Consider the following 27,073-nt stretch of genomic DNA (forward strand, 5'->3'; position numbering starts at 1 on the left):
GTGTAAATGCCATTCCAATGTTTCGCCTCATTTTATTTTAAATTCGATTTTTACTGTTGACACAGTACTTTTTTTCTTTCGTTTTTACAGGAAGGAACCTCTGCTGTAGAAAATCTGAATGAAATGCAGTGTATGTGGTTCCAGACAGAGTGTGCCCAAGCTTACAAATCTATGAATAAATTTGGAGATGCACTTAAAAAATGCCATGAAATTGAGAGAGTATGTATCCAATTGAATCTTTTAAACCAAGGAGCATTCCTTTCACTACTGCTATGTATTCTTATAAACACAATGCATGTTTTTTTAAAGTTAAGATAGTCATAGTGAGTTCTATTGCTTAATTCAATTATCTGAAAATAATGGCTTGTATTTTATATTTTAACATTGCATCATTGGCTAAAATGAAGAATTTGTGCAATAGAAATGTAACTTATTTGTTGGATGGTCAGTTTAGGATTTATAGATAGTGTGATTTTTCTTTCATGTAGTGTTTTTGTTTGCTGCTCCCTTCAGTCCTTCTGGTGTAAGGATTGTTCCTGGTGCATTCAATGGAAATGATTTTGCACTGCAAAAACTATAGGAAAAAACATTTTTAGGCCACTTCTGGTTTGTCTTCCTTTACCATACTTCTCACCTTATGCTTTGTAAGGAACTTCCTTTACAACACAATTACTTATTCCACATATTTTTTTATGTTTTATACTAGGAATTATTTTTCATTGATCCCTTAAATTAAAATGGAGCTTGTTCCAATTACAGTTCTCAGCAGATCTGACAGTGTCTATCTGCAGTGCCCGGCATCTTAACACCTTTCACTTGATGGTACTCTGACTTCTCTTTCCAGCTGTGAATAGTACACTCCTTCTGGCCTTCAATGTAGGACGAAGTGGTATAGACATCAGAATGGCCCACATAAGTTTACATTTGTTTTGGAAGACATGCTGGTCCCTCACTCTGAATACCTCACTAAGTAGATTGTCAACCTTTTGCCCAACAGTGTGGGGAGGTCTACTTGAAATGCTGACATGCACCAACATACATAAAAATGATGCTGTGAGTTGCTTTACAGCACTGAGAGTTTCTCAATTTGTTGTGAAGACCTGAATCTATCAGAGATCACTACAGGAGCCTAGAGGGGCGAACTTGATGTTGCTATAGTGTAACATCACATTTCAGATTACCTATCTCATTCTGAGACCACATTCCAAGATGTGCCACTTGAATGGTTAGATATGCAGTGTAAGTCTGAAAAACCATCTGCTGATCTGCTGGTTTGAAACATTTGCACCACTAAGGTGTTTATGTTCCACAGCTTTGGCAATTCTTTGACTTGTACGCTTAGGCCTGGCTTCACCCTTGAATTTGAGTGGCTTGTTACCATCATTGTGTCAATATCATGTAGCATGTGTTGCAGTCGATCCACATGCTCTGCGTACTCCTGCCATGTAGTGTTAAGCATAGACTTTTAAAACTTGTTTTTGTTTGATGACATTTTCTATCAAAGTAAGTCCTGTAATCACTCCATTAGTCCTCCGTGCACCAGGAAAAGACACCAACTCTGATTGGTTTTTTTTCCGCCATAGAGTTTATATGTTTCTTTCCACCATAGTTTAAATGTTTCAGTGGCAGCTTTATGACCAACAACATTCTTAGACTGGACCTTCGAGGTGAGGTGATTGGTTCCAGCAATGAATGAAGACAATATCAATGCAGCATTGGCACTATCAATGCAGTGTCTGATTATGCATCGAACCATTTTGAAACTGTGCTTTAGAGGAAAAACAATATTGTATTCAGAATGACCGTTAGGGTAGGGAGAAAATACTTTGCCAGCTTTGCCCTGAATTACCCTTGTCTGACCATCACTGCGTGTGCTATCGCAATTTGTCTCCCGAACGCACAGAGCCACTTGCTAAGCCCAAGGTGTTAGTGCAAGGAAACCATATGGTATGAAAGCAAAATGATGGGTACACCACAAGATGCAATGCTATGGATCCCCAGGTACACCGTACAATTTGTCTCCAAAGACCTCATAGGGCTGGAGATGAGCCAGGGTCTTCAGTCATCTAGTTAGCGTAATTCTGTCCTTTGCAGGCTTCTTATGGATCCGTCGAATATAAAATCCTGTGGTACAAAAGGGGGTGGTGATGTACCGAATATAAAATCCTGGCGTCATGGATGTCTCCTAACTAATCAATTTAGGGATGTTAAGGGGAGGGACAGATAGTAGCCCATGGGCTACTTGCTTTTAGGTCGACTACACCCACTATGTGACTGTTTCTTGTGTGGAAGTATGCATTACTCTGACCCAGTAAGCCTAATTCCACCTAAACAAGATGGTGGAATTTTTAAGTTTTGTGTTCACATTAGGTAGCCCACCTTAGAGGTGGAACTAGCCAGATGGGGACCATGCCTCATGGCTAGCTAATTTTCATGCCTGTCCTGGTGTTAAATGGACCCGGGGTAGAGGGTTGCATTTTCCCTGCTCCGGGAATCCTTGGGTTGCATATCAAAGGCGGCAGAGACCTTTGAAGCCTCCTGCCTTGACATGCTGATTACTTAGCCATCCTGCTTGGAGGAGGAGGCAGCATTGTTTCTGCCCTCAGTGAGCTCAGGCCCTCCGCTGCAGGAGGTCAGAAACTGGTCTGTAGTGGCAGGCTGGTATACACCAGTCAGCAGTACACCATTAGTGGCTGGGTTTTCAGGGGGCACTTCTGAGGTGCCCTCTGAATGCATGTATTCATAGATCCATCACTGGAATCAGTGTGGGCTTATTAATATGAGATGTTTGATACCAAACATCTCTATTTTCAGTGACGCCAGCATGCAGCTAGGGAACTCGTAATCACCAGTGCCAAGGACATTTACTTAAAATGGTTTCCTTGTAAAATTGTAATATCTATGAATCAATTTAGACATTGCAGTGGCATTTCTGCTCATGCCGATAGGTCCACACATGTAGTATAGTGCACCCTGCCTTAGGGCTGTAAGAGTGACTTACCTATACTGCATGCAGTATCTGCAGGCATGGGCCCCAGGAGGTGTGCCATATTGTGTCTTCACTTTTTTCAGCACCATGTCACGCAGCCTACAATGGGCGTGTGCTGAGGGGCCTGTGGTAGCACAATACATGCTGCAGCTCGTACGGATCCTCTTTAGCATCCGTGCCCTAGGTACCATTTACTTGGGACCTCCATGGGATGCTAAAGCTACTAAAGAAAAATCAAATGTAAACACTGTTGGAAACTGGCTCTGTATATACGGTACCAAAGTAGTGTGCACAGTCAATTGGAACCCCAAAATTAGGCAGAAGTAAAAGTAGATAATACCTTACTCTCTTTTTGTGGTAGTGTGGGCGAGCAGTAAGGCTTTATCAGAGGGTAGTGCTAAGCATTTATTGTACACACTTGGGCAAGAAATGTCACACTCAAAGACTGAACTCAGATCAATTTGTTTGTATAAAAATATCTGAAAGAAAGTTAGTGTTCGAGGCATATGAGCTGCAGATAACACACTGTGCATAGATCGCCACCTACTGTTGGGCCCGGATGTTTGCAGTTTGTTTTTGTCCTGAAAAGTTATTTGGAAGGTACGAGATAGGTGACTCCTCCTTTGGACCACATTGTGCATGGGCATCGGCTCCATCCTCAGATTGTTTTTTTTCTGCCATTGGGCTAGGATGTGTTTCCTACGCTCCGGTTTGGAACCGAATTTCCTTCGGCGCGCAATCCTCACCCAGTTCCACGGTATTGTTTCGATCGCGCTCCCCATAGACGCGATTCTTCACCACTTCGAAGTCTTCAATTCCGGTCGTCGACAAAGGCCTTCGGGCCTACCTGGGCCTTACTTTCTGGCTCATGGAAAGGACGCCATTCAATAAGTGTCTAAAATGTTGGTCGAAATTTCCCCACACTGATCTACATGAGGTGTGCACCCTTTGCCTCTCAACGGAGCACGAGGCCAAAGACTGTTCTGCTTGTGCCTCCTTCCGCTCCAAGAAGACTATTTGGAACCGACGAGCTCGAAGAACAATGGCTCGCTCGTCAGCTTCGATCCCTGATGACATTTTTCAAGAAGTTGTCGACGTGCCAGAGCACCAGCGGGCCGAAGAAAGTGCCAGCTCCTCTGATGCCAAAGATTCAGACGTCGAGGACATCACTCCAGCTCAATGGGTCGTAAGTAAGACCCTCAACCCCAACCCTTCCTCGACGCCCTCAAAAAAGGCTTCGGTCACATCCTTGCCTTTGGGCCCGGGTGCACACCGAGAGACTGCTTCCCACACCCTGCCTTCGGGACCGGCAAAGAAGCCTATCAAGCCTGCAGACGGCTTGGGCTCGAGTCATCCTATTTTCGGTGTCGATCCCATACCGACGCAAAAGAAAAAGTCATCTTCCTCAGCAACGCAGACCGCTGCTCCGACACCCAAGCACTCGGCGCCGAAGACTGGCACCGGCTCATCGACGCCAAAACCGCACTACTCGGAGCCATGTAAAAAACTGCCTAAAGGTCCCGACTCACATGCTTTGGAGCCGGAAAAACACGTTCCGGTTAGACTTTTCGAAAGGTCATAGTTCTAAGCCAAAAGACCCTAAACCAGCTACCGAGTCAGTGCCCAAATTTTTTTTTTTTACACCAGATCCTTCTCAAAAGACTCTTGTAAAGGATCCTAAGACTGGCCAACTAGCTCTTAGCTCTCAGAAGAGACCACTAGAGGCGCCTACAACTCCTCCTCCTCCAAAGAAGAAAAGAGACATTGCAACCTCTCCATTAATGGTCCCTTCTCCTCCACCTCCCCATACTATTCCTCCTCCTACAACTCCTCCACCACATCATTCGCCTACCCCATCCACTAATCCAGATGATTTATTTTGAAAGTTTTATATAGCGCGACCAGATCTTTGCAGATAACAGAGCGCTTTACAAAGGCAAGGGGTAAGTGAGTGGTAGGGGGTGGGTACACGAGGGAGCATAGTTAAGAAGTTAGGTCATCAATGCAAGTAGTACAAATAAGAGGGAGCATGAACAATCAGGTAGGTCGATAATACAAGTAAAACACATGTGCAAAGGGATCAAACAGGTAGTACAAATCGACGCAGAGTCTTAAAAGATCAAAAGTAGCAGTTCAAGTGTGTTTAGCCATGAGGATAGCTTTAACTTCTTTCTTAAAGAGAAGAGTGGAGGAGATGAGCCTGGTTTCAGGAGGGAGTGAGTTCCAGATCCTAGGCGCCATTCCTGAGAAGGAGCGTTTGTAAGTTTTTTCCTTCCGGAATCTTCGAGGCTTCAGCAGAAGATTGTTTGTGCTTCTTGTGGTTCTGGAGCTGCCGGAAATTGTCAGCTTCTGAGTGAGGTAGCCGGGTGAGTTCAGGTGTGTAGCCTTGTGCGTCATGCAGGCAATTTTCAGATGTATTCCGGCTTCAAAAGGCAGCCAGTTCAGGGATTTAAAGTCAGGGGAGATATGTGAGTGTTTTTTAGATCCAGTGATGAGTCTCGCTGCTGCGTTTAGTGAAGCTCTTAGGGGTGCAGTTGTGGTTAGGGGGAGACCGCAGAGGGCGATGCTGCCATAGTCAATGCAAGGGATGACAAGTGCTTGTACTGCAGTTTGGAAGTCTTTGGCTGGGAGGAAGGGTTTAAGTTTCCTCAAGGTATTTATTTGGAAGTTTGCTCCCTTAGTTGCCTTGCTGATATGCTGCTGCATGTTGAGATTGGCGTCAAGTGTTATGCCTAAGGATTTTGCTGAATCCATGATGGTCGGTTGGACATTGAGTGCAGTTAGGTGTTTAAGCCAGGTTTGAGTGGTAGAGATTTTCGCGGGAGGTGAGATCAGAAGGAACTCAGTTTTCATAGCATTGAGTTTGAGGTGGTTATCGGCCAGCCAGGATTGGGTGCTTCTGATCGTTGAGTTCAGACGCATAATGTCATTGGGGGATTGTAGTTTGAGATATAGTTGTGTCATCGGCGTACATGTGAAAGTTTACATTGGATGATTGTAGCAAGGTGGTGAGAGGTTCCATAACTAGGTTGAACAAAGTTGGGGATAGGCAGGATCCTTGGGGGACACCTAACGATACAGGTACTGGAGAGGACATCAAGTTGTTGCTCTTGAATTTCTGAGACCTGTTGTGTAGAAAGGAGGTGAACCACTGAAGAACAGTCCCAGAAAGACCCATTCTTGTGTTTAAGAGTTCGAGTAAGTTCTCATGTTTCACAGTGTCGAATGCTGAAGAGAGATCAAGAAGGATGAGGAGGCAGGTATCATTTTGATCTAAAATTTGGAGGGCGTCGTCAATTATGTGAGTCATAGCAGTTTCGGTACTGTGCCCTGCTCGGAAGCCTGATTGATGAGGGTTGAGGAGATCAAACTGTTCTATGTGCTTTGTCAATTGTAGTTGCACGCATGGGAATGTTGGTAATAGGACGGTAGTTGTTTAGATCAGTGGGGGTCGGCTGTTGGTTTCTTTAGTAGAGGTGTAACTTGTCCAACTTTGAGGGAGTCAGGGATGGTTCCTTGTTGAAGTGAGCTATTGATAATTTTAGTCCAGAGTGGGAGGAGCAAAGGGATGAAGTCTTTTACAGCGTTAGCAGGAAGAGGGTCAGTAAGGTGATATGATGGTTTCAGGGTGCTGAGTAGTCTGTCAATTTCTTCTTCAGAGTAAGTGCCAAAGGATGACCATGTCGCATTGTTTTTTGGCTCATTGGGCGTTATGCAGTGGGGTTTGGAGTAAAGGCTTGCGTCAATGAGGAGATCGCTCCTTATGTTGTCAGTTTTTTGGTTAAAGAAAGCAGAGAAATCTTCACAGGAAGGTGCATTGCCCATAATGTCGACTGCTTGGGGTTGTTCCTTGGATTGTGATCGGATTAGCTCGAACAGTTTTCTTGGACGGTTTTTTGCTTGTTCGAGCTGGAGTCTGAAGAAATCTGATTTTGAGCGTTTTATTTTCCTGAAGTATGCGTTTCTCTTTTTCTTCAGAATTTTTAGGTGCAGTGCCGAGGGAACAGATCTCCAGGTGCGCTCTGCCATTCGCATGGCCCGTCTGTCTTCATTGAGACTCCCGTCGTACCAAGGGTTGGAGATTTTGGTGGAGACTCTTTTCAGTTGCATCGGTGCAGCCTCATTGATTATTGAGGTCATAGCGTTGAGGTAGTGGTCAGTTAAGTACTGAACGTCAGTAGCGCCGGTAGGGGGGAGTAGGAGATTGCAGCTGTTAGGGGTAAAGAGTTTGGATTGAGTTTCTTCAGGTCTCTTTTCCAAACTTTGGGCTTGGAGGATTGGACCGGGTTACGTTTAACTTTTTCATTGTTGAAGAATGTGACACTATGGTGATCTAACCAGTCACAGGGTTGGATTGAATCAAGTTGAATAGTGCCTTCTTTGGAGATAAGGTCGAGGATGGAGCCTTCGTCATGGGTCGGGCTGTTGCAAATTTGGGTGAGGTCAGAGGTGTTAAGGAAATTTTTGAGGCTATTAACCACTGCGTCACTGCAATCATTCCAGTGAAGATTGTAATCGCCAAGGTAAATTTGTGTGTTTTGCCGTCCTGAGTTGATTGAGATTGTGTCCATGAGTTGTTGGGAGAAGGTGAGGTTGTCCCCAGGTGGGTGGTAGATGATGTGTAGTGAACATACAGGTTTGTTTTCACTGATGACATCAAGGCAGATGTATTCACAGGAGGTAAGAGAGGGGGCGGTGACTTTATTAATTGAAAGGTTGCTCTTGTAAATGCATGCGATTCCACCGCCTGTCTTGCTGGACCTGTCAAGGCTAATGATGCAGTAGTTGGGGGGGACTAGGATATCCATGATAGGAGTAGAAGATTCAGTTAACCATGTTTCAGTTAGGATGGTTAGGTCAAGGTTCAAGGAAATGATGAGATCAGCGACCTCCGAGGAGTGTCTTTGGGCCGATCTACAGTTGAGAAGTGTGCATTTGAGTCTGGGGGTGCAGAGGGAGGAGGGGGGATCTAGAGTGGGGGACTTTTGTGAGGTTGTTGGGGACGGAGCCTCTGTTATGCGTGGGGTGTCTGAGAGGGTTGGAGAGAATCGTAGGAATGGACAGGTGTGTGGTGGCTAAGAGGTTTTGGCGAGCCGGGACATATGTGCGGAGTAGGGTGTGTATGTCGATGTCCGAAAGAGTCTTGATAGTGCGTCGGGGCGGTTGGAGGTATTGCGAGAGGGGATAGAGGTCCAATGTAGGGGGGTGAGTAGGATGTGAGGGGGATATGTTGTTAGGTTGAGAAGTGGTGGTGGGAGGGGGGTGTCTGGGGTGTGTGAGGAGTAACTCTTTGAGGGTGTGGAGTTCTTCTCTCACTTGGAGGAGGGTGGACATGATCATGTCCAACGTGGTGTTGGGTAAGGAGTTGGGGGTGGGCACTGAAGGAGAGCAAGTGTCTAGGTTACTGGAGTAGGGGGGGAGAGGGGTGGGGGTGTTGGTGAAGTGGTTGGAGTTGGAGGTGTTAGTGATTGTGTTGATGTTCGGGTAGGGAGGTTGGGGTGGGAGTGAAAGGATTAGTGATGGTGTTGGTGTTATTGGACAAGGAGTCACTGATAGGGGGGGTGAGGCAATTGCGGGACATGTGGAGGCTGGGCATTGCGGGGGTGACAGTGTGGTAGAAGGGAGTGAGAGTGGGGGGGGAGGTTGCGGGAGCAGTGAGGGCTAGGAGTGGCGGGAGTGCAAAGAGTGGGGGGAGAGGTTGAGGGGAGAGTGAGGGCTAGGAGTGGCGGGAGTGCAAAGAGTGGGGGGGATGGGTTGGGAGAGAGTCATGTTGTGTGGGGTGGAGTCAGGTGAGGTGGGTTGTTCTGAGAAGCTAGTCGGAAGTGTGGGGCTCTGGTTATGTGGGAGTGGGGTAGCGGGGGTGGGGGTGTTGGTGGCGGAGGGGAGATCCGCGTCTGGGATTGAGGAGTGTGAAGTGTATGTAGCCGGGGGGTGATAGAGTAGAGTACTGGAGGCCGGCTGGTGTGGGATCTGAGCGTTGGAGATGTATTCTTTGAGAGTGGGGAACAGGTTGTCAAATAGGTCAAGGTTTCTGTCTGTGGATTGAATTAAGATAGTACCGTTATTGTAGATAGTGATGGATGCTCTAGCTGGGTAGAGTTGGGATGGTGTGGTGGAAAGTGTTATGCCATGGTCAGTTTTCCTGGTAGTCGAGATGGTGAGTAGGGTGAGGAATGCTTTTCTCCTTTGTGCTCTGCGTATAGTGTAGAGAATGATATCGGTGCTTTTAGCTCCATTGATGAGGGAGAAGTAGGTACCTAAAAAGGGGGTTTCAGGGTGGGACTTTAAAAAGTTGTGTTTAAAACGTTTTGCGTTTTGTTTGGAGAGCTCTGGGGGGTAATTCATTTTATATGTGTGTTTGCCCGCGGGTTCCATGTTGGACGAGGGGCAAGAGGCAGGTGAGGGGGGCTGTGAGGGTCGCTGTATGAAAAGAGCTATGGTGTGTGCGAGGGAGGTGTGGGAGAAAAGTAAGAAGTGTGTATGGAGGGGTAGAGAATATGACTAGCCTAAGATGGCCGCTTCGTTAGGCATAATGAAGAGATGAGGATTGACTAGTCTAAGATGGCCGCCAAGGAAGAGAGGTAGCAAGAGTATAGCAGTCCTATCTTTGTTATTATGTCCTGAGATCAGGGATGCAGACTAGTTTCGAGGAAGTCCTGTTTCTATCTTGCTGGGAGGGTAGAGGTGAGTCCTATGTCTATTTTGGAGGGCCAAGGGGAAGGCAGTGCTTTTAGATTAGCTTTGTGGGGGTCTGGCAATTTGTTGTTGCAGGTTTATGACCCCAGCCATTTTGGGTGAAAGATCTGTTTTCTGAGGAAGTCAGGGAAATAGTCGAGTAAATACTACAATTTTATGGCCCCAGCCATTATGGGCAGAAGGATCAGAAAAGTAAAGTCATGTAAATCCGCTTAAAAAGTGGTGCAAAAATAAAAATGAAAAACTGAGCAAGAGGCATGATACCTTGTCATAGTCGTGGGATCGTTTTTAGTACGAGATGCTTGATCTGCTGGCTTAAACACGCCCTTTTTCCACGTTGTCGGTGTGTACATTCCTCTTTACCAGTTGTAGGTTCCATAGAAATAAAAAAACTCCATTAATAGATGATAGCCGATGGTAGTGCTGTCAGCGTTGTTTTGTTTTATTCAGTGCACTTCGGGGGGGGGGGGGGGGCTATGAGTCGTCTTCTCTCCGTGTGCGATCGCAGCGCGGTCCTCCCGGGGCCGCCAACCCGCGACCCAGTCGACTTGCCGCCCAAGCTCCCCCAAGCAGCACCGCAGCCCAGCCGCCACTGACCAGGGGCTCCTCCGCCACAGTTCCCTGCGAGAGGGGAGAGGCCAGAGGCACCTCCGTCGCGAGCCGTACGATCCAGGGCCTGGCGCTCCAGCACCAGGGAACAACTCTCCAGAGCCTTCGCAGTGCTTGCCGCCTCCACGTCGGTACTCTCCGCAGGGGGGTCGGCCCCGCCGCTTCACTCAGCCCTGCATGTTCAAAGTGACGACCGGTGACCGCAGCAGCCACGGCAGGCGATCATGGCAGGCTCCAACCCACCGTCACCGCAGGGGGGTCGGTCCCGCCGCTTTGCTCAGCCCTGCGTGTTCAAAGTGAAGACCGGTGACCGCAGCAGCCACGGCAGGCAGTCATGGCAGGCTCCAACCCACCGACGAAGATCCGACGCTCCGCGGGCTAAAGGAGTGCCCGTGACCGGCGATCGCAGCAGCCACGGCAGGCAGTCACGGCAGGCTCCAGCCCACCGTCAGGGTCACCGCCGAAGATCCGATGAGGGTGTCGGGGCCCCAGACGACAATGCTTCTCCGATGCCCACAGCCTCCCGGTCGACCACGGACCACTGACCGCGACCAGCCTCCTCGGCGACCGCAGCCGCCACCGCAGGTTCTCACCCTCCGTCTTGGGCTCCACCGATGATCCGGTGAAAGTGGCAGGGGTCCCAGCCGCCAGTGCCCAGGTACGTGTGTTACACCATTCAATCCAGTTACTTTCAGGTTGCAATCCAGTTACTTGTGTTCCTCGCTCAAGATGAGTGCTAACAGGGATAATTTCCAAGAAAGGAATCCCAAGCACTAGGAGCTCCGGACTAGAGCTCCTACCAGGCGGCCATCTTGCTTGTTGTATCTAGGAGTGATGTAGCTTGTTTTATCTATGATGATGTAGATACAGACTGATGACACAAGTGGGGGGTGCACATAACCCAGTAGGGACCAATAGTCACCTAATCCATGGGATGATTATAACACCCCTGATGTGCCTTACGTCCCTCAAGACGATGTATATCCTTCCAGGCCTTCCCCACCAGAAGACACTATAGGGTTTAACCTATTAGTCCATAGAGCTGCCCAGTACCATGAGGTTCACTTGCACACAGATACTGTGGAGGAAGACTTCTTTTGGACACTTCTGACACTACACAAAGGTCCACTGCCATTTTGCCAATGCTAAAGGGGTCATTAAGCATCCAACAGAGGTATTTAAAGATCCTGTCAGGGCACGTGTCCTCAACCCTCGCATTGAGAAGAAATACAAAGCTGCCCCTACAGATCCAGTTTACATTGGAGGTCCAACACCACTAGATTCCTTAGTAGTATCTAATGCACGTTAACGTGCTAATTCACAAACATCAGGTGAGGCCTCACCACCAGCTAAGGAATCTAAACTCCTTGACGCCTCCGGTAAGCGCACAGCGTCACAGGCAGCTAACATATGGCGCATTGCCAATACTCAAGCGCTGTTGGCAAGATATGACAGGGCACATTATGACGAATTAGAATCCATATGGCAGTATTTACCAGATAAATATAAAAACAGGGCCAATGAACTCATACAGGGAGGTAAACATATCACCAATACTTCCATTCGTTGCGACCTAGATGCCGCAAATTGTGCCTCAAGGGCAATTAATACTAGTGTCCTTCTGCGTAGGCATACCTGGCTTCGTATTTCTGGTTTCAAACCTGAAGTGCAAAATTCCATCCTCAATGAGCCATTTGATGAGAAAGACCTACTTGGCCCTAATGTCGATGTATCTTTAGAGAAAATGAAAAAAGACACCGACACAGCGAAATCTATGGGAGCCTTGCAATTGCAAGCTCCCAGACGTTCTTTTCGTCGCTCATCATATAGCGGCAATACAAGAGGCTACGCCTCCGATAGCCCCTTCACTTCCTATAAGACCCCTAGCCAATCCACATTCACTAAGGTCTACCAAAGAGGATGTTATAGGGGTAACAACAACAAGGGCAGGGGCAAAACCAACAACTCCCGCTCTGCCTCCACCCCTACCTAATGACTTTCCTCCACTTCCCCCCCACCATTCCACTCCTGCAACAATTCCTTCCTGCCTGGACCAACATCACATCAGACAGGTGGGTGCGACAAATTATTCAATCAGGTTACTGTCTAGAACTAACATCTACCCCTCCAAACATACCGCCCAAACAGCGTCCAGTGTCACAACAGCATCTATCACTGCTAAAGCAAGAAGTAATATCTCTACTAGAATATGGTGCAATAGAACCTGTTCCTCTGCACCAACAAAACAAGGGAGTCTACTCCCTATACTTTCTTATCCCAAAGGACGGCTCTCCTAAGGCCTATTCTAGACCTCCGACCTCTAAACATATACAGTCAGACCATTTTCACATGGTCACTCTCCAACAAGTCCTTCCTCTTCTGTTATAAAGCGACTTCCTTGCTACTCTAGATCTCAAGGATGCATACTTCCACATTCCCATTCACAAAGCTCACAGGAAGTATCTCAGATTTGTAATAGACGGGCAGCACTATCAATTCAAAGTACTCCCATTCGGAGTCACAATAGCACCAAGAGTATTCACCACCTGCCTAGCAGTTGTGGCAGCACATTTACGAAGACAGCAAATACACGTCTTCTCATACCTGGACGACTGGTTCATAAAAGCCAGCTCCTACAACCAGTGTGTAGAACACACATGCCTCTGTCCAACTGCTTCACAACTTGAAGTTCACAATAAACCACACCAAGTCTCATCTGCAACCATCCAAAGTACAACAGTACCTATGTGCCACAATAAACACCTCAACAGCGCTAGCTTATCCCACTCCAGGAAGGATAGCCAGCATGCAAGCTCTTCTCACACAATTTCAGCCACAACCCTCCCTTCCAGCACAAGTGTTCATGCAACTCATAGGGATGATGGCCTCTTGCATTTTCATAGTGCCCCATGCAAGACTTCAAATGCGTCCTCTCCAAGAGTGCTTATCACATCAATAGAACCAGGCTTAAGGTCAATTAACAGACCTAGTGTGGGTAGACGGTCGGACTCATCGCTCTCTGCAGTGGTGGAACCTCAAAAACCTTTCCAAAGGGCGACCGATCCTACTACCAGTTCCTCAAATAGTCTTGACAGTGGACGCATCGCTCTCCGGCTGGGGAGCCCACCTACTGCAACACACCATGCAAGGCAGGTAGACACCACAAAAAAAGTTACTCCATACCAATCACCTGGCGTTACTAGCTATATTCCTAGCACTGAAAGCTTTCCAAAAGCAAGTATCAAACAAAGCTGTGTTAGTCTGCACGGACAACATGACAGCCATGTAGTACATACAGAAACGGGGCGGAACACACTCCCTGCAACTCTCAACTACAACAAAACATATGGCGGTGGCCTATACCTCAAAACATATTCCTCTTAGCCCAGCATGTTCCTGGAGTACAAAATACCATAGCAGATCTGTTAAGTCGTCCGACACAACAGACCCACAAGTGGGAACTTCATCCTCAAGTTCTTCAACCATTCTTTCAAATGTGGGGACAACCTCAGGTAGACCTCTTTGCCACTCACCAAAACTCCAATTGCCCAAGCTTTGCCGCCAGATATCCACACGCACTGTCCAAAGGCAATGAGATATGGATGAACTGGTCAAACAAATTTGTGTACGCTTTTCCACCTCTACCACTCATGCCACTAGTAGTACGCAAACGACAGCAGCATTCTTTGACCCTCATCCTAGTTGCTCCAACGTGGGCCAGACAGCCGTGGTACACCACACGCTACAACTGTCTGTAGTACTGCACCAAAAACTATACCTGTTGTGAGAAGTTGGCCTGATATATAATGTTCACTATTCTAGTGAGCACTTTGTATCAGTCCAAACAACCCTTATTGATTGGTTGTAAGTCAACCTTATAGACCAGCTATCCTAGTAGCATGGATACGAGCAGTCTAAGGCTAAGACTCTAGAGGGCGTGTTAAGCCAGCTGTTTTACCATCACATTACCCCTTGAACACCAAGTGAAAGGACACCACACAAGTTGTTATGAAAATAAACAGATATTTATTTATAACAAGACTACCCTGAACTCTTTATGAGTCAGGGAGCTAAGCACATAACAAAACTCTTAAGAAAATACTTTAAGTCGCACAATTTACACAAATGCCCTAGGGGCACGAAAAACCATATATTACAAAAGTGGAATGCGAACTACTAGCAGGTAAGTAACTATTCTCATAGACTTTAGAAACGCTAGTCCTACAATGCTAAACACTTAGATTAGTTGCAGGAGGCCTGTGGACGTCGTGTGCAGAGTGGGAACTCTCACGCGTAAGGCGGGAAAAATTCTATGGAGGCTAGTAGTCACAAAGTGACTGTTCTCGGGCGAACCCGACTAGGTGGGTCAAAAACGGGGGTGGATCCAAACACTTAGGGTGTTGGACTATGCTGAAGCACCGGAGTACTTGGTTTACCTAGCCCAGGGGCTGCGGCTGCATAGGGTTGAAGTTGCGTCGGAAACCCACGTTGAAGAACCAGGAGCCTGAAGAAAGAGTTGCTGGCAGGCGGCCAGTGAAGAGAGTTCGTGGAGATCCAAGCCTGGATCAGGAAAGAAGAAGACCTGAAAGCAGAGGGGACCAAGTTCTTAATCACTAGCCAGTGATTAGATGGGCACCAGGGTGGCACCGGACGAAGTCACCTCGACCAGGTGAGTGGGCGCTGCTGGGCTCTGCAGTCTCTCGGACCAGGAGGCGTTGTCGGAGACCAGGATGGAGGTGCGAGCTGTCCCACGAAGGTCTCTGCTGTCGACGTCGCTGGACCCAGGATTGGGCAACAAGTCTTGGCAAATGCAAGGCCCACGCGGTGGACCTAAAATGGCGTCTTGAGTGGACCAGGAGGGTCCAGGGTGCTCCTCTGTTGGAGGCGAGCAAGGGCTAGTCTGGAGCAACCAGACCAGCAGTAGTTGTCGTCGTGGAGCGTCGTGAAGGGGTCACTAGCCAACGGGCAAGTGACCTGGACAACGCGGTGTGAGAAGTTGGCCTGATAGGTGATGTTTCCAATTCTGGAACCACCTATTATCAGACCAAACAATCCCTTATGGTGTCTGGTTGTAAGTCAACCTTATTAGACAAGCTATCCTAGGGGTAGCATGGACTAAGCAGCCTAAAGGCTTAACTTAAGAGGTCGTGTTAAGCGAGCTGTTTTACCACATACAATCCTGTAATATCAAATGAAAGGACACCACACAAGTATATATTATAAAAATATATGTGTTTATTACTAAAAACAATCCCCAGTATTCTTTATGAATAAAGGGGCACAAGCGTTAAATCAAAAGCACTGTTTAAACATACAAGTTGCACAATTATGGATGAGGGCGGGTGGCCACTCAAACCATATACTAAACAAGTGGTATAAGAGAGGCCACTCGAACAGTGGTTAGGCCTAGGGCCTAGGGAATCGCTGGGAGCAGTCAGGACAAGCAATGCTGAAGTCGGGAATTGCCCTCGGGATTCGGGAGATGTGCGGAAAGCCCACGCATGCACCAATGTTAACCAATGGTGCGTAAAAGTCATAAAGTTAAAGTTTAAGGACACTTCCGCTGGACCTAGAGGAACAAAACTTAACACACAGACCCTAGAGATGTGCACCAGTGTGGGAACACCGGCGGAGCAAAGTTACCTCACCCACAGGAAGTGGGTGCACAGGGTCGAAGTGGCGTCGGGTTTTGACACGCAGGCTCTTGGTGCTTGAAGCTGAAAGGGCTGCAGGCGGGTTGAAGATGAAGTGTCCGGTGGAGTCCAAGGGTGGACTCAAGTCGAAGGGTACCTGAAAGCAGAGGGGACAGAGTCTGGGTCACTCAGCAGTGACCAGGGTGGAACCAGGACGGAACCAGGCAATGTCGGGCGCAATCAGGTGGTCGTCGAGGAGCTTCTCTCCGCTGTCACGTGGGCTCTGGGGCATCTGCGACGTCCAGGAGCAGGTCACGATCTGTCCCACGCAGGCTCTCACCGTCGGTGCAGTCGGCTTCAAGTTTGGAGCAAACAAGCCTTGGCAAGAGCAATCCACGCGGGATCGGAAGATTGCTTCTCACTCGGACCAGGAAGATCAGAGTCGGGGCTCCTTTTCAGGGGAGCTGGTGTGGATCTGGAGCAACCAGATTCACGAGTCTTCTTTGTAGTTTCGTCGGCACAGGGACCACTAGCCAGCTGGCAAGTGACCGGGCCAACGCGTTGAGCCAAATAGAGCAGGAGGGCCCTTCGCAGCACTCGTCGAGTGTGGAGGGCTGAACTTCGGCTCAGGAGTAGCTCAGGGTGGGGGCTTCTCAAACCCCGGTGCACAGCTTCGAGGGTCACTCGTGGGCTGCACGGTCAGCGTCTCGTGGTCAATTCAAGATGGCGTGCCCCACGCTTCCGGTCGCCTCCACGGGTCTCAGCTCTGCAGGGACTGTGGATCGGGCTGTTGGAAGGCAGGCAAGCTTGATCTCGTCGATCTCAGTCGCTCGAGTTCTGGCGGGAACTGCAACTAAGTAGACGTCGAGGGCTGGATGGTGCCTGCTGCTGCAGGGTGGTCACTCCTTGACCACAAGGGAGATTCTTCGGGCTTCCACGTTGAGATGGAGGTCCAAGGGTCCAGAGTTTCGTTTCTAATGTTTCTTCCAGGAAATCTGATGTGCATTGGCACTGCTCCCACTCTTATTCCAATCTGGGGGGCGTGATTACCTGCTAGGTCCCCTCCTATGGGTGGGACCCAGGAAGTGGGTGGATACACCCCCTTCCTTTGATCCAGGCCGCCCTGGCACGAGGGCTGGAGTGCCCCAGAACCGGTTTGGCCGGATTATGCAAGGGGCAGCCTTGTGCGCCCCAGGCAGTGTCTGGTTTCTTTCAAACCTCCCTGCTACAATCCACTATCTCCTGTCTGGAGGGCGGTGACACCCTCCTGTGACAGGAAACCCTTTGTCCAGGACCCATTTGGTTGAGTTTCGGTCAACTGCAGGGGTCCAGACATTTGTCTGTGGCAGAGGCATCCATTTTGTGGATCTAAGGTCTTTGGAGAAATCAACCGCATTTAAGCAAAGTAACATGTCTTACCCCTCTAGAGGGGTGGAATGCTATCCCCGTCGCCAGAACTGGCGAGGGGATAGTATTCCAAATCGTATGACACCTTACACGACATGTTTTGATAAAGCCAAACCAGAGTTGCTATATAACCGCGAGGATTATAAGGCACTTAAGAGTATATGGTATGGCATTATCCTGAAACAGCTTAGGGAGTTGTTCCCGACAGCTGCAGACAGGCTCAGCTCATGCTAGAGCTCCATCTCACATAAAACCACGCACTCTGCCTCCAGGATTGATGAGGCCTTCCATAGGAGTGGCTCACAGGTTAATATGTGTCCAGATATAGGTTTAGATATAGGTATACTACATCTAAGCAAGGGGTGATTACACCACCTTACCCCAGCTGAGTGATCAGCCAGTTGTGTCAATTTAAGAACCAGCCAGGGGTGGCAAAAGATATGCTACAGCCCCTGGTAGGCCTTGGTGGCCCCTATGCCCTGGGCACCTATAGTGCATTATACAGGGGCTGACAAGGGGTCCATTTCCAATTGGGGTATGTACCTAGGGTACATGGAATCCATTTTACAGAGAGAGCAGATGGCCTGGGGCCCTGATTAGCAGGGAACCAGGTCAACTAAGTCAAAAAACCAGCTAAACACAGGCAAAAATCCGGGGTAACCATAGTCAGGTAGCCACCTTCCTACACGCGGTGAGCAGCAAAGAGCAGAAGGGCCCCACGCAGATCTCGTGGATGCAGGGGGGCTGAACTTCGGTGCTGGAGCTGCTCTGGGTCGGGGCTTCTCTTACCCCAAAGCACTCAGTCGAGGGTCACTCGGGAGTCGTGCTGGACAAGCGTCGTGCAGTTCTGAAGATGGCCGGTCCCTCGAGGTCTCGTCGCACCCACGGATCACAGCTGGGCTGATGATGTAGGTTGAGGTCAGAGGTGCCAGGGAAGCCGGTTCTCGTCGTGTTGGAGCAGTCTTGATCCGAAGGAGAGACTGGCAACAAACCGCGATACTTGGTTGGTGCCTGCTGCTGCAGGGTGACTACTCCTTAGTCACAAGGGAGAAATCTTGAGAAGAGTCTTGAGTTCCTTCTTGCAGAAAGTAGTTTCAGGATTCAAAGATGATCTGATTTGGAAGGGGGCCAGTTCCTACCTTTATCCTGCAAAAAGGTGCTGGCACGCGACTAAGTCCTGCCCTATGGGTGGGACTAGGAGGGGGGTGGTTACACCCCTCTCCTTTGGCAGGCTTTCCCCAGGCCAGGGGCTGGAGTGCCCCTGGAACTGGTTTCAGCCGGCCTATGCATAGTGAGCACCGGGGTGCCACTTGCAGTCACCTTCCTCTAAAGCCCTGCCTACCTAGGATACACAAAATCCTGTCTGGGACGGTGCTGGCACCGCCCCTGACAGGAAACCCTTTGTCCTTGCCTCCTGGGCTGGGAGGACTCCCAGCAGCAGGAGGGCAGACTTGTGTCTCGGTGGCAGCATCCATTTTGTGGAGCTAAGGCTGTCTGACTTTAACCGGGGTTACAGGTTACATACATGTCGTGTCCCTCTAGAAGGGTGGAATGCTAACCCCGTCGCCAGAATTGGCGAGGGGTTAGTATTCCAATTCGTATGACACCTTACTCGACATGTTTTGATAAAGCGATACCAGAGTTGGCATATAACCGCGAGGATTATAATGCACTTAAGAGTATATGGTATGCGATATCATGGAAACGGCTAAGGGATGGATCCCGAAAGCCGCAGACAGGCTCAGCTCATGCCAGAGCACTATCTCACACGATTCCAAGCACTCTGCCTTCAGGATTGTCAAGGCCTGCCATAGGAGTGACTGATAGGAGATCTGTGTGTCCATTTTAGGGTTAGATATAGGTATACTATATCTAAAGCAAAGGGTGATTACACCACCTTGCCCCAGCTGTCGTGCAGCCAGTGGTGTCAGATTTGGATGGCCAGCCAGGGGTGGCATAATACATGCTGCAGCCCCTGGTAGGCCCTGGGTACACCTATGCCCTGGGTACCTAAGGTACACTGTACAGGGACTGATAAGGTGACTCAGTATCCAATTAGATATGTACCTAGGGTACATGGAATCCATTTTACAGAGAGAGCAGTAGGCCTGGGGTCCTGAATAGCAGGGCCCCAGGTCAACTAAGTCAGAAAACCAGCAAAACACCAGGCAAAAAGTTGGGGGCAACCATAGTCAGGGATCTACCTTCCTACACCTGTCTCCACGCCTTTTAACACAGAACCATGGAGAGATCCGGCACCCCCTCCCAGCTCAGCTCAACCTTGCGATCTGGCTCCTGAACTAGAATTCGGATAGCTTAACCTTCCTCCAGACTGCATGAATGTCATAAAAGAAGCTAGACGTCCAACCACTAGAGCATGCTATGCAACTAAGTGAAAACGCTTTGTAATATATTGTCACAACAACAATATTAATCCCCTAAACGTGTCTATTCAACACATCATAGGATACCTATTACACCTCCAAAGATGTAACTTAGCATACACGTCTATTAGACTGCATCTTGCTGCCATAGCAGCATATCTTCAAAACAGACAGCATCTATCTCTCTTAAGAGTGCCTGCTATTAAAGCCTTTATGGAAGGCCTTAAGAGCATAATTCCTCCCAGAGTGCCACCTTCACCGTGTGGAATTTGAACATTGTTCTCACACGACTAACGGGACCTTCCTTAGAACCTTTACATAAATGTGAACTACAATTTTTAACATGGAAGGTTGCGTTCCTAGTAGCTATTACTTTTCTACGGCGAGTTAGTGAACTACAAGCATTAACCATTCAAGAACCTTTTTTGCAAATGCATCATAATAAGGTAGTTCTCCGTACTAATCCAAAGTTCCTGCCCAAGGTCATTTCTCCCTTCTACCCCAATCAATCTGTGGAACTGCCAGTTTTCTTCTTGCAGCCACAGACAGTAGCACAAAGAGCTCTTCATACCCTAGATGTCAAAAGAGCATTGTTATACTACATCGAAAGAACACAACCCTTTCGTAAGACCAAACAACTTTTTTTGTCTTTCTCACCACCACACAAAGGCAACCCCATATCAAAATCTGGGTTAGTATTGAGTCTTGTTGTTTTTTTTTTTTGGTTATGGTTTATTTAAATAACAAAATGTGAGACGTAACATGATTTTGAGTAAGCGATGATTGCCTGTGACTGCACATCTTTATTGAAACGCCGCCGAACCGTACGTTGTCGGCTGATGGGCTGTGTACAACAACCTTAATTGATACTATTCCTCATTCGCAGCCGGCATCAGGGCTGTAGGCTCCTTGCTGTGTATTATTTAAATGGAACAATAAAGGTCTTTCAAGAAGAAAAAAAAAAATCTGGGTTAGCTAGATGGATTGTCAAATGCATACAGATTTTCTACCACAAAGCTAAACGTATGTTATCTGTTACTCCTAAAGCCCACTCTACAAGGAAAATGGGGGCTTCAATGGCATTTTTAGGGATCATTCCCCTAGATGACATTTGCAAAGCAGCTACATGGTCTACACCGCACACATTCACAAAACACTATTGTGTAATTGTGCAAACTAAACAAGCTAATGTGGGCCAGGCTGTTGAAACATTATTTCAAACTACTCCAGCAGATAGGGGTGGTCGCCGCTAAGAGTGGGTACTGCTATACAATCTATGCACAGTGTGTAATCTGCAGCTCAAATGCCTCGAACGGAAAATGCTACTTACCAGTATGCATCTGTTCTTGACATGTAGAGCTGCAGAGTTACACGCGCCCACCCGCCTCCCCGGCTACCCTTGTCTGTTCCAGTATTATCTTAATTAGATACAGCTTACATGGACATCCTTCCTTTTCTTGCAAAGCTCCATCATTTCCCTAATGGCGAAAGACAATCTGAGGATGGAGCCGATGCCCATGCGCAATGTGGTCCAAAGCAGGAGTCACCTATCTTGTGACTTCCCAAAAACTTTTCAGGACAAAAACAAACTGCAAACATCCGGGCCCAACACTAGGTGGCGATCTATGCACAGTGTGTAACTCTGCAGCTCTACATGCCAAGAACAGATGCATACTGGTAAGTAGCATTTTCCTATACATTCCTTACCTTAGAATTACCCCCAGGCGTCAGACTGGATCCGGAGAATTTGTCGTCTGCAGTACCCCTGCATGTCGAAAGGTGGCGTTGGTCGGCCCCGCGTTCTTCCTTGGGGTCATGGTCGCCGGGGTGATGGCACGGCAGCTACTTAGCTAACAGCCAGCGCAGATCCGGAGGGAGCTGTGCCTCAAGTCACTTTTTGACTGAATCTTTTACTACTTTTGTCGACACCGTTTTTGAGTCGATTTGTTCCTGGTGTACGAGGGATGCCTAGTTTCAAGGCTTGCGGGTCCTGCCGAAAGCTGATGTCGGTGACTGACCCGCGTGTGCCTGTGGTGTTTGGATGGGGGCCACGACCCCAAATCTTGTTCCAACTGCTGGCCCATGAATCCGAAGTCTTTGTGGGAGCAGACCCGAAAGCTTCTCAGGACTGGCAGTCCGCTCCGTTCGAGGTCCTGGTCGTACGAGAGGTCGAGGGACCGGCCGTGGAGCCACCATCACCACTCTTCCTCAAAGTCTTCGCACTACTCGGGTAAGTCGAAGCACAAGAAGTTGTCGAAAAAGCATTGTCGCTCTTTGTCTCACCGTATGACGGCTCACGCGACGAGGGATGCTGGTGGTGCTCCTTCCGCTGCTCCGTGTGCGTAGCCCGAAGTGTCGGCTCCGAGCTTCCCTCCCTTCCGGGACCCTGTGCGACCCCTGCCCAGCTTCGAGCTTTTTACGAAGCGATGCATGCCATCTTTGGGAAGCCCGACTCCGCTGGCGTGCCTTCGGGCCGCGCGGACTCGGCTGGGAGACATGGCCCTTCAACACAGGCGGCTTCGGCCCGCACCTTAGGGTCCCCTTGAATCCAGGCCTGGATCCGGATTGGCGCTGTTCGTCCTAATAACACCACCCCCGGAGCCGAATCCACCGGCACCACGTCTGCTAACGACGCCGGTTGTGTCCCCAACTGGCGTCGACCCCTGCCTCTACATGGACGTAGACACAGAGCCGTACCGGCATCGGCCAACGCTGTATCCTACGCCGATAGGTACTTTTGTTCCCCTGTCCTACCCTGGTTCTTTTCAGCCAGATTGGCAACCAGAGGAGGGTGAGGAGGACTGGGAGGGGTCTGAGGACCCTCTAACTGACCAGTTTGCATATGATCAGGACTGGCGAGAGGGTTTGCGAGATTCCAGTGGTCTGGATACCTCTCCAGATCTTGGCATGTTGTCTCCTCCTACCGTGGCTACGGAGGAGGGAGCGTCTTACCATGTGTTGTTGCGTAGGGCAGCCGAGGCTCTCAACCTCGAACTACCTATGGTGTCAGTCAGGACTAACCTCCTGACAGAGGTGCTTCATCCGGCAGCGAGCTCTTTGGAGACCCTGCTGCTGTTCAACTAAGACCTCAGAGACATCCTTTTGGGCACCTGGTCAAGGCCCAACACTGGGGCTCCAGTGGATAGGATGATTGCCCGATGCTACGGCCCGGTGTGAGAAATTGCCATCTTTCTTGCATGGTATGCCCCCACTTTTTGCTGAATTGCTGTTGTACTTTGCCTGAGTTTGCCCTGGGTTCCTGCCAATCAGTTACCCAGGGCCTGTGTTCCTTCCCTAAAAACTGCATTGAAACCGGAACCCAATTGGCATCTATGGCCACAGGTCAGCCCCTGGTAAATGGTAACCTAGGTACCCAGGGCACTGTGACCAGAGAAGGCCCCTAGGGGCTGCATGCACTTATTGTGCCACCCTTAGAGGCTCTGTACTCTGACACACACACACTGCCTTTGCAGGCTGAGAGTCTTGGTGCAGAACTAAACAGAGTCGACATGGCACACATCCCTGTGTGCCATACCCACAAACACACTGCCCTGGCATACCTCAGTCACCCCTCAAGCTGGGTGCACCATGCCAGTGGTTTGTGCACAGGTGCATGAGCCCTGTGCCCCTACAGTACCCAGGTCCATTCCTGGGCACTGTAAGTGCAGTGATGCCATTAAGAGTATATGGTGCTGGGAGGTTGTCATTACGAACTCCACAGCACCATGATGGATATACTGAAGACTGAGAAGTTTGGTATCAAACTTCTCAGCACATTAAACCCACACCAATACCAGTGTGGAATTTACTGCCAAATGTACAATAGAGGGCATCTTAGAGATACCTCCTGAAACCTAACCAACTCCCAGTGTGCTGACTGCGTGGCTACCGAGGCTGCCACCATCAGACATGTTTCTGGACCCCTGGGTTGAGAGCTTGCTGCTCTCGGGGGGCCTGAAACAATGCACATCATGGGACAAAGTGCCAAGCCTCCTCCCCCAGGATGGGCAGGGGAAGCTTCAAAGGCATGCCACCTTTGTGAGCTTCTCCAGGCCACTTGCTGTACTCAGCAACTGCCTCCCACCGGTACTGACCCCCACTCTGCCGGGAAGACAGGCGGGAAACCCTAAGTGAGGAAAGGGTGTGTGCCAGCCTCTGCCAACCCCACCCCTCAGGTGGGGAGGCAAGGTGAAGCACAACTCCGGGCTCCCGCCATCTTGAGGATGGGGAGCCCTACCCAATCAGAGCTAGTCTCCTGCCCCCCTCTCACTGGAGAGTGGCAGGATAGGGGGTGTACTCACCCCAGGACAGGGACCCAGTGGTCCCTGCCCTGCCCCTACCTGTAACACACCTAAATTTAGTATTTAGGGGCACCCTGAACCTTCCTTCCTTAGATCCCGATTTTGAGACAAGAAGAAGAAAAAAGACCTGCCGAGCAGCTGCTAACAAGAGGACAACACCAATTGACTAGGCCTGTTGATACTTAAACCTACTCCTGCTTAAACCCCGGCGTCTCAAGTGGTCAGCAACCTCAAAAGCCCCGGAGGACCTGACTGCCTTGCTCATCTAAAGACTGGGACTCCCACGAGCAGTGGTTCTGCTCAAACAGCAACATCCCCTGGTGCCAGCCAGGAACCGCAAATACAGCACACATTGCACCCGCCAAGCTCGGGCCCGTGCCTGAGTGGACAAAGACCACAAAGACATCCCCCCCCCGGCGACTGTGACCCGGAATCCAGCACCCAAGGACCCTCCTGACGACGCCTGCAGCAAACTGGTCCTTTGCACTAGGGCCTCTTTATTAACAACAATGTTAACACCTTTTTATGGTGACACATATTGCCCACTTTCTATGCTCCTCCACCTTTTTCTAAAGAAGTGGAGCATCTCCATCTGGACCAAAAAACAGCATTATTGTTTTACCCTGACTGTGCACGAGAGTTCAGGGTGGACGACTAACTCTTCGTGTGGGGTATGTTGACGCGAAGAAAGGTTGGTCAGTGCAGAAACGGTCCATCTCTCCATGGGTCATTCTCTGCATCAAGATCTGCTATGCAGTGGGAATGAGGCTGCCTCCTGCAGGCTTTAGAGCTTATACCACCAGAGCTAAGGCTGCGACCACTGCGTTAGTCCGTGGATTCCATTACCGGACATCAGTCAGATAGCAACGTGGGTGTCCCTGCACACGTTTACCATACATTACTGCCTGGACAGTCACGTCCGCTAGGAACGGCATTCCACCCGTTAGGTCCTTCATGACTTCTTAGTTTAAATTTGTCCACAGACTCTCCCCTGGGGATAGTATTGCTTGGGTATCCACTCAAAAGTAAGGAACCTGCTGCTAGAGGTCTATATCAGGGGAATAAGTAGCTTACCTTCGGTAACGGCTTATCTTGTAGAGACTGTATCTAGCCGCAGATTCCTTACCGACCCACCCATCCTCCCACTCAGCGGACAAATTTCTAGGGTAAGGGCTGATCCCCTTCAGGGCTCTAGTTTGGACACACCAGTGTCGGTGCACTTCATGGCTCTGCGCTTCTGGAGTGGAAAGTCGTGAAAATTCACTGCCATCAGCACGCCAAGGTGGTGGCTATATAGGTGACGCACACATTACTTCCTGTGCCAGCGAAGCCAGCTGACACCACCTACAGGCACGCAGATGTACTGCTCACAAATAATCTTCAGGATCCAGTGTGACGTCTGGGGAAATTCAAAGGTAAGGAATCTGTGGCTAGATATAGTGTCTACCAGAAAAGGAATTACTTGAAGGTAAGCAACTTGTTCATTTAGCTGCTGTGGCATCTTAAATGGAGAATAGATAGCACCAGTCAATTTCCCAGTAGCAAACTCGTATGGAAGGCCTTAAGAGAAATTTCCCCCCTGGATGCCACCACTACCCACACAGCACTTGAACATTATTCTTTCCTTGCGCTGGCATTGCTAAATGGATAGTTGTGTATCCAAATCTGCTCTGTTAAATCAAATTGGACATGTGCTGTGTCAAGGGCACATTCCACTCGCAAGAAAAGGAGCCACTATGGTGTTCCTGGGCAACAACTCTTGTAGACCTAGTTAAGGCAGCAACCTGGTTTTCCAGTCACACACAATCATTGTTGGTGGACAAGTCGGGCAATCAACTCTTACACCAAACTTTTTTAACTCCTCGACCAGCTTACAAACCATCATTTTAGGTGAAGGGCTTTCCTTTTCAGTCTGTGGAGTGCATGTGATCTAAACCAGCACTTGCTGCAAATGTATAAATTAGATTACCTATAACATTCTGTTTGGAACTTGCAGTGCTGTAGTCACATGCTCAATCCCAAGTTCCTTGAAGCAAGTGCAAACCTACTGTATGGTGATTGGAACAGAAATATATATATTTTTTTTAGCAAGTTATTCCCACTTCACCATTATACACAGACTGACCTGTTTTGTTTTGCTTTGCTATACCTACTCTCACCATTATGAGAAAAGCACAATTGGTGGTTGAATCTTTGTTCTGGTGGGCTGAGAGATTCTGGTAGAGGTCACTCCTCACCTTGAAACAAACTACTCTGTGGAAAAACAACATGCAATTACCTGCAAGCCGGTTAGTGCCTTGTATACTCCAACCTAGTAACATCCAGGGTGGTTGGAGTCCCACTCGAGGCTGCATGGCACCACTTCATGCCGCTGTAGAGTTATGGCTGGGGGAAATGTTGGGGGACTCACGCCTGGAGAATATATTGAGGAAACTGCTGTAACATTACATATCTGCCAGAAATTGTTACTGAAGATAAGTAACTTTTTCTTTTCACAACACTCCTTGCTGGTGTGAGGTATTTAATATGAAAGGATTCTTTCATGAACTGTATTTTATCTCTCACTTGCTTGATGAATATATATATATTTATGATGTTGAAAGTCAGGGGTTTACAAAGAAACATTCTCAGTACCACAACCACATATTTTGCAAAATATATTTTTTATTTCCTTTCCATGTATATTTTCATGTTTTTCTTGATAATCAACACAGTGTTTTTGTTAGCATTTTGTAGAAATCACAGATGACCAGTTTGACTTTCATACTTACTGTATGAGGAAAATCACACTCCGATCTTATGTGGACTTGTTAAAATTAGAAGATGTACTACGACAACATCCGTTTTACTTTAAAGCAGCACGAATTGCTATAGAAATCTATTTGAAGCTTCATGATAACCCTTTGACAGATGAGAATAAAGAACGTGAGGCTGATACAGGTACTGTCTTCGAATGGAAGTTCTGTTACTTTTATTTTATCGTCCTGTTTCCAGGAGAATTGTGAACTGTATTAGAAAGTTGATGCTGTATGTTTGGATGCCTTGAATACCATG

General features: G+C 48.6%; 1 protein-coding gene across 1 annotated transcript in view; it reads left to right on the plus strand.

Moving 5' to 3' along the window:
- The window catches only part of NAA15 (N-alpha-acetyltransferase 15, NatA auxiliary subunit), a 689,053-nt gene that overhangs the window by 407,894 nt on the left and 254,086 nt on the right, over window positions 1-27,073 (plus strand). Inside the window, exons 13-14 of the mRNA XM_078676786.1 lie at window positions 91-219; window positions 26,746-26,959. Coding sequence (XP_078532912.1) covers window positions 91-219; window positions 26,746-26,959 — 343 coding nt within the window. The remainder of the gene's footprint in view (window positions 1-90; window positions 220-26,745; window positions 26,960-27,073) is intronic.

The sequence above is a fragment of the Lissotriton helveticus genome, chromosome 2_1 (assembly GCF_964261635.1).
Source record: "Lissotriton helveticus chromosome 2_1, aLisHel1.1, whole genome shotgun sequence".
NCBI classification, from domain to species: domain Eukaryota; kingdom Metazoa; phylum Chordata; class Amphibia; order Caudata; family Salamandridae; genus Lissotriton; species Lissotriton helveticus.